Raw genomic sequence first — 22694 nt, 5'->3', positions numbered from 1 at the left:
GGTATAGAGTCTCAGTTCTGTAAGGTGAAAAAGTTCTAGAGATGTATTTTATAACAGTGTAAAAATACTTTACATTTCTGAAGGGTTCATTTAAAAAGGTTTAGATAGGGGCGCCTGGGTGGCTCAGTCAGTTGAGCGTCCGACTTCAGCTCAGGTCACGATCTCACAGTCTGTGAGTTCGAGCCCCGCGTCGAGCTCTGTGCTGACAGCTCAGAGCCTGGAGCCTGCTTCCCGTTCTGTGTCTCCCTCTCTCTCTGCCCCTCCCCTGCTCATGCTCTGTCCCTCTCTGTCTCAAAAATAAATAAACATTTAAAAATTAAAAAAAAAATAAAATAAAAAATCAAAAAGGTTTAGATAGTTTACATTTTAGGATGTCTTTTTACCACAATAAAAAATAATAATGACAATACCAAGTGCTGGCAAGGAAAGGGAACAATGGAACTTTCTAACATTGCTGGTAGGAATGCAAAAGTCCGGAAAATAGTCTGTGGCAGTCATTTATCAAGTCAAACATGCACTTAATGTATGGCTCAAAAATCTCACTCCTACCTATTTTCCCTAGCGAAATGAAAACTTCTGTTCACATACAAGAAAACCTTTACATGAATGTTTATAGCCGCTCCATTCATAACCACCCCGACCTGGAAACAATCTATGTCCTTTGACAGGTGAATGGATAAAGAAGCAGGGTGATTCTTCTCAGAGCAGAGAAGACTACCCAAAAATCATAAGGAATGACTCATACATGCAGCAACCCAGATGAATTCAAAGCTGAAATGGTGAGTGAAGGAAGCCAGGCTCAAAACATTTCACGCGAATGATTTCAATTTTTGTGACACTCTTGAAACGACAAAATGATAGTGGAGAACAGAGCGGTGGTTGCCAGAAGTTAGGAGTTGGGGAGGTGATAGTGAGGGGGTAGGGTGTGATTATAAAAGGACAGCGCAGCAGGACTGAGGAGAGATAAAACTGTGACAGAACTAATAATGGTGGCAGTTACACAACACAAACATATAAGGAAAGTCACAGAACTACACACACACATACCCCAAAGAAAAAGTATTAGAGTAGTGAATGACCAAGACGATGACCTCTTTTGAGAAAGTCGTGACCACGAAGGCAGTAATAATGAACTAGTTAGTAGTTCCTTTGTATCTATGCTTCCAGCCTTAGCCAGTCACAACTACTTCTGAGAAAATCTCAGCAGTCCAGCGTCAGACTTGTCAGGAAAGACAGCCGTATTTTTCTGTGGACCATAGGCTCATTGGCCCATGGCTACAGTAAAAACGAGACGCAAGGCAGAGAAAAGTTTTGGAAAAATCAACACCCTATTTGCGTTTTCTGAAAGGCCTAAGGTTTGACACAGCAAGCACAAGCCAGTGCTCAGTGAAAAGCTTCATCCCTAGAGCCCCAGTTTGCTGGGGGTAGTTTACAGGAAATGATTCCAAAAGGGGTGTCAATAAAAGACCACAGGTAAACTTGAGGCTGTGAGGTCTGGGGGCTCCTGGGTGGCTCAGTGGGTTAAGCGTCCTACCTCGGCTCAGCTCATAATCTTGTGTTTCGTGAGTTCGAATCCCACATCGGGCTCTGTGCTGACAGCTCAGAGCCTGGAGGCTGCTTCAGGTTCTGTGTCTCCCCCTCTCTCTGCCCTTCCCCACTCCCTCTGTCTCTTTCTCAAACATAAATAAACATTAAAAAAATCTAAGTTAGAGGCTATGAGGTCTGGAGTGTGCAAAGACCATTCCAGTGATCTCTGGGCTGTGACCTCTGCTTTTCTTCCTCAGAGAGGAGCCACCAATAGGCAAGCTATAAATATAAACTAGTTTTCCCCTTAAAAAGCAAAGGTGAAAGGAGTTGGGAAACATCTCTCTTTGCTCTGATCTGGAAAAGGTAAAAGATACCTTTTACTTTATGTTATGGAAACATAGTACGGTTAAGGCAGTTACAAAGAGAAATGTCTTGAGAAAGAAAAGAGGAATCAAAATGACAGTTAAGAGGTTGCCAGGAGAAAAACAGGTAACACAAGGAGAAGGAAACGGATGCTGTGCTTGATGTGGATCTGGAAACAGGCAGACAGACGGCCGAGAGGAGCGGTACGCCCGAGACACTGACGGACAATGTTCTCGAGCCTTGAAACTTTCCCCCTTTGTTAACAACTGTACCCCTGGAGCATAGAACGACATGTAGGCTCATGGTAGGAGGCTGGCGAATATTCGCTGTGCGAATGAACAGCCAGTGAGTGTCAGCAGGAGGTCAAACAGTGGTCCCTGAGGAGCGCTTACTGATGTGTGTGCTCAAGGTGACGCCTCACATGGAGACCTGGGTGTGGTCAGAAGGAACGCTGTCTTCCCCTGTGTGTTTCTCAGGACACACAGAAGGACATGCCAAGACTCCTACTCTCCTGATTTTTAGCAATAGGAATAACTGCCTTCCCCCAAAACAATCAGACAGCCCATCTAGTAAGAAGTCCTGAGCAGGAAACAGAAAGACGCAGAAGGCTGGGCTGTGGTTTTCTTCTCTTCTGGCTGAAGGTCATGGTATACAGAGAGTGGACAACAAAAGTGAGTAGCTGCTTGAATTGATGGTCTCAAATCAAGGTCTGATTTTCTGGACCATACATTTGTACAGAAATGCTAGGCCTGACAACTTATGGGGTCCCTTCCGTGGAAAAAGAAGTAACATGCGGGGCAGAGACTGACTGGTTTGGCCTAGTGAAGAGAACCTTAAAGCTGAATTAGAGAGGGAGGAAGACACTTGGATAATGGTACAAAATCAGGTCCTGTGGAAGACAGCAGCTAGGACAGAAGACACAGCAGCAAAGACTTCCAGTGCTTTCAGAAAAAACAGCATCCCAGAAGTGTGAGCATGATATGAACAGGTGCAGAGGCAGAAGAGAATACATCGAGGAGAACCAAGGTGTCCACACAGTAAAGTAATTCTTTGAGATGTAGTGGGACGTCCACACCTGAGCTTGATTTCAGCTCAGGTTTGTGATAACTGGAAAGAGACCAATCTGACCCAAAGGGGAGGTCTAATGTAGGAGGGAGCTCACCCAGCTGGACATTGTCAAGAAAACACACAGAACGGAGGGAGACATATGTTGGAGAATATGCAGAAGGGTACACAGAAATGACATAGAGCACATTGTTGTACGTACGTAGGGGGTAAAAATGGATCACCCAGCTTGAAGGATTTGGCTGTTCTTCTATATGTAGAACATTAAGTGAGCAGAAGATATTTAATTCCTACTGATAAATTCTTGTCATTTTAATAACAAGATGAATTCCTATTCTGGATGCAATTCTAAATATAAAAAAATGTGGCTGGCGAAGTACAATGATAAGAATTTGGGGGAAGTCCCCATGTTATCTTGGCATTAAAACAGCCAAGAAAGGACGGCGCCTGGGTGGCTCAGTCGGTTGAGAGTCCGACGTCGACTCAGGTCATAATCTCACACTCACGAGTTCAAGCCCTGCGTCGGGCTCTGGACTGACAGCTCAGAGCCTGGAACCTTGCTTTGGATTCTGTGTCTCCCTCTCTCCCTGCCCGCCCCCCCTGCCCTCGCACTCTCTCGCACTCTCTCTCTCTCTCTCTCTCTCTCAAAATAAATAATAAAAAAATAAAAATAAATAGCCAGGAAAGGGAACATGAAGTCTAGCTACACTGTGGGCTATGTGAGAGGAAGGACCTTGTCAGGCTTGTTCATCAAGTGTCCTCAGAACATGCTGCCTTGGGCCAGGTACTCAATAAAAATGTACTGAATAACCTGGACAATTTAGTATGGCCCCATGCTGAGAAACTCTGAATTGAGAATACATCGACGGGATGAAAGAACTTTAAGAAAAGAAGGAAGGACCATTATGTAACACTGTGATCAGGAGATCTGTATAAATACATATACTAGTGCCAGGGGGTAGCTGGAAACATCGGAGAGAATTTCTTTCAAGTCGACGTAAAAGAAAAGTTCCTCAATAATCAGAGTGAGGAATTAGGAGCTCAGAAGCTGAACAAACCCCTTCATCTTGTCAGGTCTGCCGAGGACAGTGGGCATTCCTGCCTTGGAGACAGATCCAGATGACTGGGAAGGCACTCTACAGCCCTAACATTCTTAATTTAAGAGTAAAATTCAGACGATATTTTCCTATAGTTTCAAGAAGTAGTGTTTGGCTGTATGTGAACAAATCCTAATTGTAGCCAGTTTCAGGTACATTGTGGATCAAACTGAATTTTGTAAATTAATTTGGAAACATACTTGTCATCCCAAGTAATTTAGCAAAGCAGTATTGCAGACAGTATTAGCATGTAAGCAAAGGACCATTTACCCGAGGAGATCATACATGAATTCTTTCAATTTATAAAGGCATTCTCTGAAGAACTTGATATCCAGACCCACCAAAAAAAAAAACAAAAACAAAAACAAAACCACCAACATACGAAGGTTCTAAACTTGGACTCCATGAAGCTGTATTTCTGATACTCTGTCAAAATCTGTCTCTTAAATTCTAACTTAAGAAAGAAAGCTGTAGGGGTGCCTGGATGGCTCAGTCGGTTGAGCGTCTTACTCTTGATTTCAGCTCAGGTTGTGATCCCAGGGTTGTGGTACTGAGCCCCACAAGGGGCTCTGTGTTGAAGGTGGGGCAACTTAAGATTCTCTCTCTCTCTCTCTCTCTCTCTCTCTCTCTCTCTCTCTGTGTCTCTCTCTCTGTCTCTCTCCTGCTGTCCCTCTCCCCTACTCACATGCACATTCTCTCTCTAAAATTAAAAAATGAATTAAAAAAAACAGGAAGCTGTAACAAAACGTTTATATTACAAAGTTAAATTCCTTTCCTGGATTCTTGCTTCTCTTCTAGAATTGTATCGCGTGAAATTACATGGTTTGTCAGGAGCCATGGTGTCAGCAACAGATATCAAGATTAACAACCAAGAAGTTCATGAATGTGAGGTATTTTAATTGTTAAATGACTGGATAAAGTTTATAACGGACTACATTCAGTAGGTTGACACCACTGTTAGAAGGAAATACATGCTCTCACTCCTGTGATTTCTTACTTCATAGGATTTCCCTGAGTGCGTTTCTTCCCCTCCCTTGTGTCTTTGTTCAAGTGTCGTTTTCCTAGTAAAGTTTCTCTGGCCACGGGCATCTTAAACTGAAACTTACCTCCCACATTCCCTATTCCTTGCTTTATGTTTTTCCTTCACACTTTTTAATATACTAACTTTGGGGGTTTACTTTCTGCCTCTTACCGCTACTAGAATATAAGCTCCATAGGGGAAGGCAGCATTGTCTCCTTTGTTCCTTGCTGTACCACAGTCTATAACAGTGCCTGACACAGAGTAGATGTGGATGCTGAGCAAACATCTGTTGAGAAGACAAATGAGTGGAGGGCTCGGCAGACCTGGTTGGGCTGTGTTGTTTTTGGCTTCCTTCTGTATACAACTTCTTTCTGTAACTTCCTGTGGGGAGATTCTCTTCCCTTCCTCCAATATGGTGCTAAGGTAAATGATACACAAAAGTCCTTCCATCTTTTAGATGGAAGAAGAACAAGACAGATGGTAGAACAAGACAGATAAGATCAACATGGTGTCATTTATCAATGCAATCAGACCAGTCCTTAACAAATATCGTCCTAGGAAAACCTTCTACTTTTGCCCTACTTTCTAGATAGAGAAAATAATCCCAAACAGAGACATTATGCCGCTATGGTTACAGAGAACATTATCTTTAATAGGACCAAACATAAATTTTGACCCTTGTCAACCATTTTTCTGTGCCTACACTGCTGAAATTAGGCAGGTAAGTGGAACCTAAATTCTTCTTCCGACCAAATCCTTCTCACAGCAAAAACTCTAGTATATGAAGCAAACCCACAAAGTAGGATCACCTTTCAGTGCTCAGTCCTCACCGATCCGGGTATGAAGTTATCTTCTAGAGATACAACATAGTACGATGGTCAAAGGTACTGGCTGTGGCACCATATTGCCTGGGTTCAGACACCACCTTTGCCTCCGTCCGGGTGTGCCTCCTCGGGTAAGTCATCTGAATTTTCTGGCCTCAGTGTCCTCATCAGTAAAACTGGGACAACAGTAGCAGTGACACTTCATAAACTTAGATGATTAAATGAGTTAACGTGAAGAAAGTTCTTGGAGCAGAACAGAACCTGGCACGGTGATATTATTAATAGGGAATGCAGAGTATCAGTAAATTAAAGCTTCGACCAGATGCCTCTCTACAAACCACTCTCCATTCTCAGAATGCTGATAACTTGCAACAATGTTATCTAAAAATCTAGACAGGCATTCCTTCTGCATTACTAACAACACAACTCTGGAAGCCATGGTTATGATGAAGATAAATTTCTTTATTTAGGAGTGTAACTTACTTTTAAAATAAGGGCAAAAGAGAGGAAAGAGAAATTTTCCTTCATTATTTTATTGACTTCTTGAAAGTTGTACATGGTTCTAATTGAGAGTACATGCTTTTGGTTAGTATTTTATTTACTGTCTTTCTCTTTTCATTATGATTTTTCAGTCTTCAATTTCTTTTACAAAGTCCTAAGCATCCAGTGCTGTATTTTTATAGTGGATATTCAATAAATAAGCAATTCAAGGCACATCCAAGAGTACACACTAGGTATAAACTATTATATAAAGCACCTGAAGTGAGGCAAAAATGAGTGAGCAAGTCTCTGCCCTTAAATATTTTACATAGCAAATTAAGAGCAGACACATAAATTAGAGAAGTCAAACTATACATATTTTGAAAGAATCACAAGAAAAGGAGGGAAGGTTCGTATTCACCTGATACAAAATCAAGGTGAAGAATGTGTTTAAGAGGGGCACAGTGGCTCAGTCGGTGAGTGTCCTACTTCAGCTCAGGTCATGATCTCCCGGTTCGCGGGTTTGAGTCCCACATCAGGCTCACTGCTGTCAGCAACCGAACCCACTTTGGATCCTCTGTCCCCTTGTCTCTGCCCCACTTGCACACTCTCTCTCTCAAAAATAAATAAACGTTACAAAAAAAAAAGAGTATCTTTAAGAAAGAAGAGATGTGTCATGACCCTTGCATGACATAGTATTTCCCCCAGGTGTAGCTGTGGGAGGAAGAAAGGCCTGGAGACAAGAAAGCTTAGGGGCACGTTCAGTAAGTGACCCTGCATGACTGAAAGCCAATATAAGTGACTATTTGAGAAAAATCAGGGGAAATGTCAGTTTGGGTTACGCTGAGGCAGCTGAAGAGTCTGGAATTCACTTAGGAAACAATATGGGGTCAGTCATACTTTCGAGCAAGAAGCAATGGGACCCAAGTTCCACCTGAGGAAAATTCCTTCATGGTGGAATCCAAGATGAGCTAGAGGAGAGAGGGCGAAGGTGGACAGTTTGCCTACCTATTTCCCCGAATCCACAAGAAGCCTCGCTCTTTCTGGCCACCTCGCTCTTGAGCTGTGCCTTTCCAGCAACAGGAGCTCCTGCACCTGAGGTTTGGGGTCTGAGGGGACCCCTCCCCCAAACCCATACACTGCTTTCCACTCTATACAGTGAGTTTACGCCCTCAGTCCTTTGGTAACTTCCTGTCCTAGTTACCAGCTCTATTTCCTGGTTCCTGGAAAAGCAAGGATGGGAGTTCTGTGAGTTTTTCTATTTGCATAGCCGGCACCATCTTCCCATGAATACTACCACCTAGTAAAGAACGCCTGGCTACTAAGGCCTGCCCAGATCCCCCACTCTCAGTCTCCGGGATGCTCTGTTATTCTACTTTATTGGGTGGAACACATGACATTTTGGTCTGAAATACCCACTGTTCTATTTGCCTGACCTGAGGCTTGGGAAGTTATCATTGTGGTTACTCTGGGATTCCTGGCAGCTCCTGGCATCCTGAACTTTCTCTGTCAGCCTCACCAGCTGGGTAAAGTTCCCCTGTGGGCAGGTTTACTGCCAGAACCTCACCTCTCCCTACCTTCTCTAGCATTCTGTAGGTTTCTACAGCTAGTACAGCTAATACCTAAATACAGCAAAGAGGCTACCTGCCATAATAGAGTGATAAGGATCAGACAATGGGGACTGAGAAGAAAGGCTAATGGTAGAGACCTTGCACTAGGAGAAAACACATGAAAGGTTTTGGAACCCTTGGAACGTAGAAGATGGTAAGAGGCAAGGAAAAGTCAAAGGACTCCATGGTTCAAAGTCAGGATACCAAAGAAAGCCATGTCTGCAACAGCATGGATAGCTGGGATTGGCAAGGATCTGTTTTGCATGGGAATGTATTTTGTACGTAGTACTTTCCCACTGCCTCTTCCCTCACTCTGTGTTCATTCATAGCAGCTATCAGCACGTTACCTCTTTAGAATGAAAGCTCCAGGAGCGGCAGGAACCTTGCTTACTCACTCAGTGAAGAATACCCAGCTCCAGAACAGTGCCTGGCATGCATCACATTTTCAGTGATATATGTAGAACTTATGAATGGATCTGGGGTTAACATGCACTCCTCAGGCATTGCTACCCATCAAGTGCTTGGGTAGATGTGGCTAGGTCTTGGGTGGAGGCTTGGTTTGGAAGATATGAGAAGAGATGAGAAAAGCACATTCAAAGAAAGAGACGGGTTAAGACACATAGCAAATTCCTTAAAAGGTTTAGGGGATATGAGGGGTGGGGGGAAGAGAAAAGAAGAGAGAGAAAGGAAAGTCAAAGACAACCAAGATAATGACATCTTTTGTAAATCAAGGAAGGACTAACCAGTGATGGCTAATGTTGCAGAGTTTGGAATGGATGGCAATGAAAGAATGACACTGAATTTCCTGGTTGGGAGGCTTGGAATGTCATCAGAGGAGCGCTGGACACAGGGGCAGATGGCAGAGGGAAAGGAATGACCCTGTGGAGAGAACATGGAAGCAGTGACACAGGCTGTATTTTCAAGATGTTTGGTCTTTTCCTTTTTTTTAATTTGAGAGAGAGAGAGAGGAGAGAGAGAATGCAAGCAGGAGAGAGGGGCAACGGAGAGAGAGGAAGAATACTAAGCAGGCTCCATGCTCAGTGTGGAGCCCAGCATGGGGCTCGATCCCATGACCCTGGGATCATGACTTGAACAGAAATGAAGAGTTGGACACTCAACCGACTGAGCCACCCAGGTGCCCCAAGATGTTTCTCTTGATGGTAACAGACTATTCAGAAATTAGAGGAACAACTGTGTTTAGACAGGATTTGTTTGTGTTCTTAGCTTTGGGGAGATGGAAGCATGTTTAAAGATCCAGAGGGAGGAGCCTCAGCCACTACCCACACCCCACCCCCAGAGAAACAGGAAGAAAAAAAAAAAAAGGAAGAAATTATTGTGTAGGAAAAGAAGTATAAATGACATTTTGAGTTCTAAAGACACAGAAGGGATGTAACTATAAAGACCAGAGAAGGGCCCTTGCACCCAGATGATGAAAAGAGGCCCCAGGGGAAAGTAAATGCCAAGAGGACTATTTTCCTATCCTAGAAGCTGACAGCCTACGGACCAGCCTAAACAGAGTTGAAGATACAGGTAACTTTCCACTTTAAAATAAGGCCAGAGAACATGAAGTCAGGGCACAGTCCCAAACAGAACGGCCCTCCAGAATATAGCTGACACTCAAGGACCACCAAAGCAGGCAGAGAACAGGACCCTTCTTCTTCTTTTTTTTTTTAGATTTTTATTTTTAAGTAATCTCTACACCCAACGTGGGGCCCAAACTCACAACGCCAAGATCAAGAGTCTCATGCCCCATGCTCTGAATAAGAGCCTTCTTAACTACCACCACCATATGATTACAATGGCATTTATTACAATGGCATTGATAAATCACTGTTGCATCCTATCTGTTACCAACTAAAAATCCTACAACAGAAACCCAGACTAGGAAAAGCAGTATTAATCACTATGTAGTGAAACACAGTAAGATCCACATCCAAGCGACTATAATGCCAGGAGTTTAGAAGGAAAAACAGAGAAGATTTACTTTTCTGGGAAGAAATGCATCTTCCTTCGGATCCCGACATATTGTGGGATGTGCCTACGGTGTACTTTATAGTTTGCCAGATAGCACATGGCCTGGGTCATATCCAAACAATGAGAGCTCATTGTTGGGGACAATTTTATTAAAGAAGAAAACACCTTTCTCTTGGTTATTTCCAAATGCATCAGTTTTCCTGTGGACGTGACATCTTTCCTCAATGTGAATAAAACGTATGTTATACCATTTTGTGCCTCCCTGTATTTTAGCCTTTACTGATACACTTCATTAAGCTCAGCATTAAAATAAGCATATATATAAGGTGATAATAAAATACTTTATAATGGGACACTTCATAACATGAAATACAAGTAAAATATTATTAAGAATATGGGTTTAAAAAGAAAGGACAAAAATAAATGTAGCAGATAAATTCACAAAGATTTGTTAGCACATCTACTTGGCTTGTTTTTATTCTGCTATGTCACAATATTGATGCAAAAAAAAAAAAAAGAGAGAGAGAGAGAGAAAGACATCTAATAACTTTTTCAGGTTTTTAATGCACTTTGGTAGCTTTAGGAGCTAGGAATATAGTATCCACAAATAACTCCTTGGAGCTACATACACTTCTATAAAATCCTGTGTGAATCTGAAAAGAAAACAGAAGACAAAGATGGGGAGGCTATCCTCAATAAAGATGGGATAACATAAAATAATACTTAATGCCGTTTAAAAGGACTAATCTTAAATATTCAGGGTTACAGACTATCTACTGTTAAAATAATTAAAGAGGGATGACAAAGAAAAGTGAAGGAGAATTTCTTGGTAGCTGCCTTTCTACATTAGGGAGAGAGAAGTTAGCAGCCTAGATTCAAGTAAAGGGCAAGCTAGACAAATGAAGACCCTTCTTTCCACCTTCCCTTCTCAGTATCTTCTCACTGCTACTCCCTGGAGCCCCACTCCCATCTTGGGTAGCCATGGTCGCCTGAAGAGCCATATTCTCTCAGTGCTTAGGGAAATCCAAGAGGGGGACAATTAAGAAGACCAGTATGGTTCCATTCACAACTGAAGAACAAGGGAGAACAAGATACCCAGCCAGGGGTTAGAAGGAGACAACAGAATCTGGAACTGAAAGCACTTTAGAATTCAACTCCTTCAACTCTGATCTGACTTCCCCAAGGTCACATGGCCCCTAGGGGGCAAGGACAATATCAGAACCCAGGTGTCCTCACTCAGCACAGCACTCTGTCCACTTCCCACTGTCTCCTCATCCCAGAAGTCAATTAGAAACTACAGAAAATTTAATAACCAAGCTAATCTCATTGCCCCCTAAACCAAATCTCTCTTTTTTTCTATCTTTTCATTATAGAAATTTCCAATATCTCCAAGCAGAGAGGTGAGAATAATAAACCCCATGTTACCCATCGCTGAGCTTAAACAATTACCACCTTGTGGTCAGTCTTCTTTCATCTATACTCACCCCACCTCCAGGATTATTTTGACATGAATCCCAGATACAGTATCATTATATCTTTTTAAACATTAAGTGCTCAAAGAAGTTATATAGCTGCAAATGCATCAGAGACAATTTTGTTAGGAATGTCCCAATTCCATACCCTTGTGCTATCTGACGTATTTTCTTTCTTTCTTTTTTTAAAGATTTTAAGTAATCTCTACGCCCAATATGGGACTCAAATGCACAACCCTGACATCAAGAGTTGCATACTCTAACGACTGAGCCAGGCAAGGGCCCCTGAGGTATTTTCTATTTTATTTCATTGCCCTAGAACTAAAGGCCAACTCTCATGTCAGCACAGACCAGTAAGATATGCTCTGTGACCCTGCACATACAATGACAATATTAACCTTGGGGCAATGAGGAATTCTGATGAAGGGACTGTATTAGACAACAAGCACAGAGAAAGTTGAACTTCTATCATGAGATAAATGGCTTTCTACCTTAAAGATAATCCCACTGATACTGGACACCTGTTTAAGTTAGGCTTAATTCTGGCCCGAGATCTAAAGCCCGTTTCTTCCATGAGTCCACATGAAGCTTTAACACGAAGGTTAAATAATGTTTAACATGAAAGGTGCTAAATAACGTAATTCTTAAAGTATAACAAACCCACAAAATAATTATAATAAATTTTCACACCAGCAGTGTTATGACTCCCTTAGGAAAGAAACCATTTACTTGTCCTAAAGGCATGATGGAAATTTTAAATTTAACAATAAATACAGCAACCCTTTTCCTTCAAACAGCCATTTAGATTTTGCCCACAGAACAAATACATTCAAAAAAGACATTAAATAAAGTTTTTTAAGTTAACAAACAGGATTGTACTGCTGGAACTAAGTACACAGACAATAGTGCGTGTGTGTGCACACAGATACTTCAGCTACAATGTTGACAAATAACATTTCTGCTTCTAATTTTCTATTTCACCTCTCCCTTCCTCCACACTAGTTTTCTGTATGAATTTACAAGTATATATTTAAGAATAAGAATATATTTGAAAGTCAATGAGTGGAAAAGGAGGCAAATCAGAACTCTTAGGTTGTTTCATCTTTAAATTAACTAATTTCATTTCAAATATGGATTTTCTTTTCTGGGAGAAAAAAGCCTTATACGACACAATTGGTTATCTTTTCAAAGATTTAACAACTCATCTTTTAACAAAGTTATGATATTCATACCTGCTGAGGTTTCTCTGAATTTGTCACTGGTCTTCTTTTTCCTCCATTTCCAAGGCTTAAAGATTTTACCGATGGTGGAGAGTTTCCCCTTTCTCTTGAAGGGAGGTGTTTGGGAGCCTGCTGTTGGGCCATCTGAGTTTGCTATGGAAGCTTTGTCAAGTCCATCAACTGTATAAAGAAAAATAAAGTCAGAGAACAGCTGTAATAAAAAGTTGAAACAACATCATGTGTTTCTTCCTGTACTTTAATAGCAAGCATGGCCACTTTAATTGGAATCTCACATAAAGTTTATTTTGCCCCACTTCCCAGGGGCAGAACTCCCCTGATATCAGTCAGTAAATCAATCAATCAGAAATTACAGTCCCCTCAGATAATCATTTTGGAGAAATAGAAGAGAAGCAAGAGACTTACATACTAGCTAGGGCCAAATAAAGGCCTGCAAAACACAGCTGATTTCATCTGTAGCAACTACATCGATGTTTTGTGAAGGAACAGAATATTCTAAGTAGTAAAAGCCTAGTTTGCGAGCATAATTCATTCCAGAAAGAAACATGCTTGTAATCCAAAGCACTTGTATATCAAAGCAAATTTCAAGAACCATTGGCTCAGTTGGGATCATGTGACATCCAGTGTCACATTCTACTCGTATTGCGAGACATCGCTCGTTTTTCAAGTTAAAATTTATTAGAAATGTTTCCTTGTCTTGCAGAACATTCGCAGAGCAAGTTACTCGCAATCCAAGGTTTTGTTCTATTCCTGAAATTGGATGTTCCTCCAGAGGCTAGTATGGCAGTCTCAGTAATGAATATTACAGTTATGGTGTAGTTAAAACCATAATTTCTCCTTCACAAAATAAAACTTAGTGCCAAGAAGCTAAATTCTATTAAAAAAAATTTTTTTTAACTTTATTCATTTTTGAGAGAGAGAGAGAGAGAGAGAGAGACAGAGCATGAGCAGAGGAGGGGCAGAAAGAGAGAGGGAGACACAGAATCCAAAGCAGGCTCCAGGCTCCCAGCTGTCAGCACAGAGTCCAATGTGGGGCTCAAACTCACAAACTGTGAGATTATGACCTGAACTGAAGTCGGACACTTAACTGACTGAGCCACCCCGGTGCCCCTAAATTCTAATTTTTATGGTGCTAAAATTATATTTTGCTCCTATTGCATAAAAAAAAAAAAAAAAAGTTTTCAGCTTCAAATAAACTGGTAATTTTCACTAACAATAAGAAATGTATGGAAATTGGGGCGCCTGGGTGGCTCAGTCGGTTAAGCGGCCAACTTCGGCTCAGGTCATGATCTCGCGGCCCGTGAGTTCAAGCCCCACGTCAGGCTCTGTGCTGACAGCTCAGAGCCTGGAGCCTGTTTCAGATTCTGTGTCTCCCTCTCTCTGACCCTCCCCCGTTCATGCTCTGTCTCTCTCTGTCTCAAAAATAAATAAACGTTAAAAAAAATTAAAAAAAAAAAAAGAAATGTATGGAAAGGTGGGTATTGTGTGTGGTAGAATGTATCTTTAGTGACTTAATCATTTTATCAATCAGAAAAAAGGCCCAAAACCCTAAGTTGCCTTGCAGGAAGTTCAAAACAGAAGGAAGACAATGATGGCTTATGTTATTCTAACCATTAAATTTGAATGACAAAAAACTGGAAGCAGCCCAGAATGGATAAATTATGGTACTGTTCATGCAATGAAATAACACTCAGCAGTAATAATAATGATAAAAACCCATTGATACATTCATACAAAAAGATGAATGTGTCTCAAAAACATTGTGCTGAGAAAAATGCCAAACATAACAGAATACATACTGTGTGGTTCCATGTATATGAAGTTCTAAAGGAGCCAAAATGAATTTATGACCAAAAAAAAAAAAGGCACAGAGCCTGCCTGAGATTCTCTCTCTCCCTCTCTCTCTCCACTCCTTCACTCTCTATGTCTCTCAAAATAGACTTAAAGTTTTTTTGTTTTTTTTTAAATCACTTGACATACCAGAACAAGAAAAATCTTAAACTGAATGACAAAAGACAATCAACATACACCAACCCCTAAATCCTTATGGGCTTCTTCCAAGAACTGAACGATAAACTCCATTCTTCCCTCCTGCAATATCTATCCTAATTTCAGGCAGAAATGCAAATCCTGCAGTGACTGATTCTTTCATATGTTTCCTGACCCTACTTTACCCTGCTCATACTGGCCAAAGTGCAATAGACAGGAAGAAATATGAAACAGATTGATTTTGAAGCTAAGCCAGAGTGAAAATGTAAAATCCTTCTTTATTTCACTTCCTCAAAGAAGGGGTAAGCCGAGGGAGGAACTGAATGTATGGTGTTTCTTCTTTTTTTTGCGATTTTATGCTGAAGGGCTTAGTTTTGAACAATTTAAATGCTGTGAAACATATAAGGGCTGACTATCACAGATATAGGAATGAGAGTCTAAATCTCAAATCTGTCTCTGTGGCTAGAGACACACATCCACTTCCCATTTTCTTTCAAGCCACATATCCAGTTCCCTGACACTCCATAAAAATTCTGCTTTTGATCCAAACCCTTGAAGAATAATCTACTTTTTCTCCTGAAAACAAAAATAAACAAAAGAAAAATTACATAGTTCTCTAGGTGACAGATGGAGAGATTGAGTGAGTGAAGAATTAAAGCCTTAATGTTAAATTCATAGCTGCATAAGAAATTAACTGCTGTTATCTTTCTTTATTATGCATTTACAGTTCCAGTCTTTACCTCTACTCTGGAAAGGGCCTGGGCCAGTGCCAATGACCAGAGCAGTGCACACATATGCATATCTTTTTTTCTGACTGAATAAATTCACCTGTAATTTTGTAATTGTTGGGTTAGTAGAGCAAACCATATTTGCAATCAGAAACCATATGTTGGCACAGTTGGCCACACCGCCATTGTACTTCTCTTAAATCATGAATGTGTAGGGGATTTTCACTGCTTTTGAGTAGTATGCACATAACATAAACTCTCCTCTCCTCCCAACACCCAGAATACTGCCGGTTCCATTGAATTTTGCATTTCCATGTAGATGAGAACACATTGCTAGGCAAATCCCAGATGAAAGTCTAAATTTCCTGACTGTTTTAAAGGCTAATTTGGATCAACTTTCATGATAAGAAGAGTATCCTGTTCTTCACCAGAAGTTTCTTTTTCACACTTGAGATCAACATTTTAAAATATTTCAAAATATTTTAGATCGTTAAATATTTTAATATTGTGAAATACAGTCATTAGCTGTTCTAACATAGACATTTTAAATGGCACAGCTAAGTCTATTTTCCTACCGAATGAGCTCACACCTAATAGGACTTCTCCACATTACCAATTGTTGAGAATTCAGAGAATACGAGCAGGTTTTATTTTTCATTTAAACAGAAATTTATCAAATAGGCAGTTAACAGTAATGTACCAATGCTCTGTTCCATGGTTGTAACAAATTTATTCAACTCACACATGAGATGAACAACAGAAGAAATTAAGTAGGGGGGTATGTGAGAACTCTCTCTCACTGCACTATCTTTACAACTTTTCAACAAATTTAAAACTATTTTAAAGTTTTATTTATTTATTTATTTATTTATTTATTTATTTATTTAGAGAGCATGCTTACAGCGGAGGGGCAGAGAGAGGAGGCAGAGAATCCCAAGCAGGCTCCCACTGTCAATGCAAAGCCCAACATGGGGCTCAAACCCATGAACCACGAAATCATGACCTGAGCCGAAATCAAGAGTCAATGCCCAACTGACTGCGTCACCCAGGTGCCCCTAAAACTATTTTAAAATAAAGCATTCATTTTTTTTAACTTAAAAAAAGTTAATTTATTTTTGAGAGAGACAGTGAGTGTGTGTGTGCATGCAGGCAAGTAAGAGAGGGGCAAAGACAGAGAGATGGAGACAGAATTCAAACAGCCGCTAGGCTCTGATCTGTAAGCCTAGAGCTCGACATGGGGCTTTAACTCACGAGCCATGATATCATGACTTGAGCCGAAGTTAGATGCTTAACCGACTGAGCTACCCAGGCACCCCTATTTTTAACTTTTTGAGGAATTTCCATACTGTTTCCCAGAGTGGCTGCACCAGTTTGCATTCCCACAGGCAGTGTAAGAGGGTTCCCCTTTCTCTGCATCCTTGCCAACATCTGTTGTTTCTTGAGGTGTTCATTTTAGCCATTCTGACAGGTGTGAGATGGTATCTCATTGTGGTTTTGATTCGTATTTCCCTGATGATAAGTGATGTTGAGCATCTTTTCATGTGTCTGTTAGCCACGTGGATGTCTTCTTTGGAAAAGTGTCTATTTGTGTTTTCTGCCCATTTCTTCATTGGATTATTTGCTTTTTGGGTGTTGAGTGTGATAAGTTCTTTATAGATTTTGGATACTGACCCTTTATCAGATATGTCATTTGCAAGTATCTTCTCCCATTCCGTGGGTTGCCTTTTCACTTTGTTGATTGTTTCCTTCACTGTGCAGAAGGTTTTTATTTTGATGAAGTCCCAGTAGTTCATTTTTGCTTTTGTTTCTCTTGCCTCTGGAGACGTGTTGCGTAAGAAGTGTCTATGGCCAAGGTCAAAGAGGATGCCGCTTGTGTTCTCCTCCAGGATTTTGGTGGTTTCTTGTCTCACATTTAGGTCTTTCATCCATTTTGAATTTACTTTTGTGTATGGTCTAATAAAGTGGTCTAATTTCATTCTTTCACATGTAGCCATCTAGTTTTCCCGACACCATTTGTTGAAGAGACTGTCTTTTTTCCTGCTTTGTTGAAGATTAGTTGACCATATAGTTGTGAGTCCATGTCTGGGTTTTTTATTCTGTTCCACTGATCTGTGTGTCTGTTTTTGTGCCATAAAGCATTCATTTTTATAAATGTGGCATTAGCTAGCATGGAGGTGCATGAGGGTGAGGATTTAAGAGCTGCTTAAGGGTGAGGATATCAGCTGTAGGGAGATCTTAGAGGGTACTGCCTTTTACTAACAGTAAAAATTTCTGCACAAAGGAGTTGTGGAAGTTACTATGCTTTAGGATTGCCCATCTTTCTCTTTAAAATCTCTTTTTATCAATATTTTCAATTCCTAGTATTTTATCACTAAGAGGTATTTACAGGTCATTAAATTGCTATTTCAGCACTTTTTAAGCACACAATAGACCCAAATAAGGTAATTGATACTCAACATATTTCAAAAGGGTAGATAATGGGACTTGAAAAATGGTGTCAGAAGTATCCACTCCCACTTACTGCGAGGCCATACAGAGAGAGGAGATCCAAACATACCCCCAATACTCTCTCTCTCTCTCTCTCTCTCTCTCTCTCTCTCTCTCTCTCACACACACACACACACACACACACACACACACACACACACACCATGCTGGGATTAGAATCATGTACTGCTAACATAGAATGACAAATCTGGGAATAAAAAGTTCTTTGTTCTTTATTTTTAAATCATTAAAGCTGAACTGTTTTCAATAATAGAATTTTATTTGGGAATCAAAGTAGATTTAAAGAACTGAAACTTCTTTCATGACAACCGAGGATGTATTTCTTATCCATTTTTTCCCCTGCACTCCTGGGGATGGGACAAGAGCGAACGGCACAACTCAGGAACAGAAATCCCATAGCTCATGCCGGTGTGAAAGGGCTGATGAACAGGTACCCCGCAAGAACCAGCCACTGACCCGCCATGAGTTTCATCCCCTCCTGCAAGCAAGAATTAGTAAGCACTAACTGATAATCAGTAATATTCACTGAGCATTTACTGCGTGCCAGGTACTGTGCTGAGTACTTTAACTGCACCTGCTCATGCTAATTCTCACAAGAGCTCTGAGACAGAGATTATTATTAGCCCCACTTTGGAGATGAGAAAGGTGAGATTCCCAGAGACTAAATATCTAGCTCAGTATTTGGCAGTGTGTGTGTGTATGATAATGAGTAAGTGTCTTCCTCACGTGACACACTTGTGTGGGTGGCGGAGCTTGGATTTTAGGCAGAGACAGCCGCTTCACCACGGCATGGCAAGGCCTGCTTTAACTCGGGGCTATAGAACCCACCATGTAAGGTCCTGGGAGATCACAGTGAGACAGGATTTTCACCCTTATGGAGCCTGCAGGATGGCTGGGGAAGCAGGTGTGATCAGTGCTCAGCTATGCCAGCAGGTGGGGAGGCAGTGTAACAAGGAAGCAGAGCCCAAATGTGGGAGCCCAGAGGGGAGCAGTAAACGCTGACTGAGGTGACAGGGACTGTTTCACAGGGAGTAAGAGATCTGACCAGGGACCAAAAAAGATCAGTAGACATTTTGGTGGAAATCAAGGAGGGAACGGCCTGAAAGTTGACCAAATCAAGGATGGCTGACCTTTTAAAGTAAAGCCAAGAAAAACGTTCTCATTGCCATTCTGCTCTGCTCAGAATAGACCCATGATATGTCTTTATGGGAAAAAAATGAAAGCAAACTTATAAGGTCATGTCTGAACATGTGAAATGGTTAAACGTGAAAATTTTTACAAAGGAACTAGAGAATTAGTGAACTTTCTGTATATCAATGTATATACCATTTCTTAAAATCATAGAATAATGCAATTTTAGAGTTAGAAAAGATCTTGATTGGTGTGGGGAAAAAATTGCTTTTCATCAGCTGACGGCTTAAAAAAATAATCAACATGAAGGTAGTGATCATGGCTAAAAATAGTTTTTAAATTATTTAGCCATCATCTTTTAAAACCCATTTAGAGCAAAAAGAATAGAATGTAAACAAGAAATTATATTTAAAGAAAAAGAATAGAATGTGAAAAATGCTGCTATCAATAGAGGAAAAAGAAGGAATATTAATCCCCCTGGAGGAAGACTGCTCTCATAACTTGACCCTGTATTTGCCAATTTCCAGAAGCTATAATGTTATGTCAAGGGACCTGGAGTAAGATTAGTCATTCAAATTAATACTATGGAGCTCTTTCAAAATAATTTTTAGGTACACATACAGGCAGGAAAAGAATTTGTATAAGCAGTCACCATCCAGATCAAAGTCTAGAATCATTTCCAGACCCGAAAACCTTTCTTGTGCTTCTTGCCAGTCAATACCCATCCTCTCCCATCCCCCAAATAACCCGTTTTAACCCCTATTACCACTGATTGGTGTTATCTATTCTTGAACTTCAACTTAGTGGAATTATGCAGCATTACTCTTTCGTGTCTGTCCTTTTTCACTGAACTTTATGTCTGTGACATTCATCTAAATACACGAGCTATCCAAAGCAAAGCTACCTAGCCACAAAATGGAAATGTGCTATCTTAGCAAGACCCAAGACGACAGAGCCCTTGACAACGACGAGCTTTATGCAAAGCTCTTCTATGTATAAGGATATCATTACTAATTTCTTTATGTGGAAAACGCAAATAGCACCTCCTTTCCTCTACCAGATCTGCGGGAAAGCTAATCTATCTTTTTGAGATGGACCTGAAACCGCTAAATTGGAAGATCCCCTATGCAAGATTAAAGGTGGAGAAGCAGTGTATTTTCTGGAAATAATGACAGCTTTGTGTTTATTTTTACTCTGCATATTAGGGTATGCAGCAGTTCTGAGCTATGCAATCCACAGAAACACTTGAGTACAACAGTGTTCGTTCTGGGAACTACAGCTGTGTTTAACACAGGAGTTCTACGTTATCCTATCTATATTAAAAACCTATGTGTGAAAAAACTGAGACCTAGGAAGACTATGTGGCTTTCCAAATCATTAACTAATGGCAAAGACATAATCTAGGTCATGTGATTCCTGACCCAGGCCTTTGTCCCCACTCCGTGATCCTGTCCTCCTTGGAATATGACTGGGGAGCCGGAAGCACCTCCTGGTAGCTCTAAAAGGGCATTAAGACTCTTTTTGCAGAACAAAAAGCAAAGACAGTGCAGAATTAGAAAAGACAATAAATTTCAGTTAACGTTCTGGGTTTCAACGATCCAACCGCAATGGTTAACTAACTGTAAGTGAAGAAGAGGGTTGGGTCCCAAGCCCTGTGACCTTCGGCAGGCACCCCAGTATTTCATTGCTGAAATCAGGAGACTAAGTTACATGATCTCTAGGCTCCTTTCCAACTTGAAAAACGCTACGATTCTCATACTGATTTGTGCTGAACGTATCGATCTTTCAGGCCACATTAAGACCAGTTCTAAGTGCTTTATGAATATTGCCTCATTAACTGCCAACGCAACCCTGTGAAGCGGGTGCTATTAGCATTCCCCCTTTATAAATAAGGAAGGTAAAGCCCAGAGAGAACCAAGTAATGTGTCCAAGGTCACAAAGCTGGTATTTGGGCTTTAAAGGAAATAGTTTGCCTCCAAGAGTATCCTTTGTACAAAATGGAACAGAGGGACATAGGTGGGAACGGAGAGCTAGTTTAAGAGAAGGCAAGACATAAACCCTAACGAACAATAACTCAGTTCTACCTCTGGCTGCTTCCCTGGACTATTCCAAAGGATGACGGCAGGTACTGTTTTGTCTCTGAAACAATCCCAATGTCTTCCCGGGTAAGTTCATGCTGGTTGCAGACAGAGTGTGCTCTTCACTGATACTAACTATGGTCTTCTGATTGCCCATAATCCTTATTTATCATAGTATTAGCTTTAGGAATTTGATATCATCAGTTTTTTAACTTGTTTTTCTAATGGAGGCAGCCATTATTTTTAAACCCCCACGGGGAAAAGCTACTAAAGACTTCCATCTGTCTGCAAGCACTGACAAAGAATTTCAGAGCTTAAACTTGTGGCCGATAGGCCTGAAGAATGAGTATGTTTGTGCAGCTGTATGACATCCTCATGCTCTGACATGCACAACATCCCCTAGACTTGCTACAGGATATTTAACAGATTAAATAATATCACTTGTATTGGGGCCCTGAAGAAACGTGATTGAGTAGAACAAGGATCACTTTGCAAACGGAAAATCACTTTTATTGTAAAATAAATGCGTTTCAAGTTTCAAATACCACTGGTATCACAATAAGCAAAGAGTACGATGAACAGATTTGATGGCTCTACTTGGGAACAGCAAGAATGCTGCTGCAGAAGTGAAAAATAAGAAAAAAGGAAGCAATCAACATTCTACCTTCCTTCCCCTACCCTAATCATCTCCTATAACTCCCAAGTCTGAGTGGGGAGCAGGTCATGGCGTGTGGAGATTATACTGTGTTTGTTAAAATGAAGAAAAGGTTGGGGCGCCTGGGTGGCTCAGTCTGTTGGGCGTCCGACTTCAGCTCGGGTCACGATCTCACGGTCCGTGAGTTCGAGCCCCGCGTGGGGCTCTGTGCTGATGGCTCAGAGCCTGGAGCCTGCTTCCGATTCTGTGTCTTCCTCTCTCTCTGCCCCTCCCCCGTTCATGCTGTCTCTCTCTGTCCCAAAAATAAATAAACGTTAAAAAAAAAAATTTAATAAAAAAATAAATAAATAAATAAAATAAAATGAAGAAAAGGTTGACACAGCTCCAGTGGGCAAACCACCAAGAGAATTTCACTTCCTCTATGTTAAAGATAATGACCACTCGGTTTGCTGAGCATAGGCATAAGGATGAAACTTAAGGGGGGGTGCCTGGGTGGCTCAGTCGGTTGAGCGTCCGACTTCGGCTCAGGTCCTGATCTCACAGTTTGTGGGTTCGAGCCCACATCAGGCTCTGTGCTAACTGCTTGCTCAGAGCCTGGAGCCTGCTTCAGATTCTGTGTCTCCTTCTCTCTCTGCCCCTCCCCCACTCACGCTTTGTCTCACTCTGTTTCTCAAAAACAAATAAATGTAAAAAAAAAAAATTTTTTTAAAAAGGATGAAACTTGGGGTGCCTGGGTGGCTCAGTCCGTTAGGCGTCCGACTTCAGCTCAGGTCATGATCTCACGGTCCGTGAGTTCGGGCCCCGCGTCGGGCTCTGTGCTGAACGCTCAGAGCCTGGAGCCTGTTTCAGATTCTGTGTCTCCCTCTCTCTCTGACCCTCCCCCATTCATGCTGTCTCTCTCTGTCTCAAAAATAAATAAACGTTAAAAAAATTT

General features: G+C 41.2%; 1 protein-coding gene across 6 annotated transcripts in view; it reads right to left on the bottom strand.

The window, feature by feature from the left end:
- PHACTR2 (phosphatase and actin regulator 2) overlaps positions 1–22694 on the bottom strand; it is a 129730-nt gene that overhangs the window by 85959 nt on the left and 21077 nt on the right. For all 6 annotated transcript variants that reach the window (XM_042987248.1, XM_042987249.1, XM_042987252.1 and 3 more), the window contains exon 2: positions 12666–12833. In XM_042987248.1, coding sequence (XP_042843182.1) covers positions 12666–12833 — 168 coding nt within the window. The remainder of the gene's footprint in view (positions 1–12665; positions 12834–22694) is intronic.

This window comes from Panthera tigris, chromosome B2, assembly GCF_018350195.1.
Source record: "Panthera tigris isolate Pti1 chromosome B2, P.tigris_Pti1_mat1.1, whole genome shotgun sequence".
NCBI lineage: Eukaryota > Metazoa > Chordata > Mammalia > Carnivora > Felidae > Panthera > Panthera tigris.
This window is presented reverse-complemented; position numbering and strand designations above follow the sequence as displayed.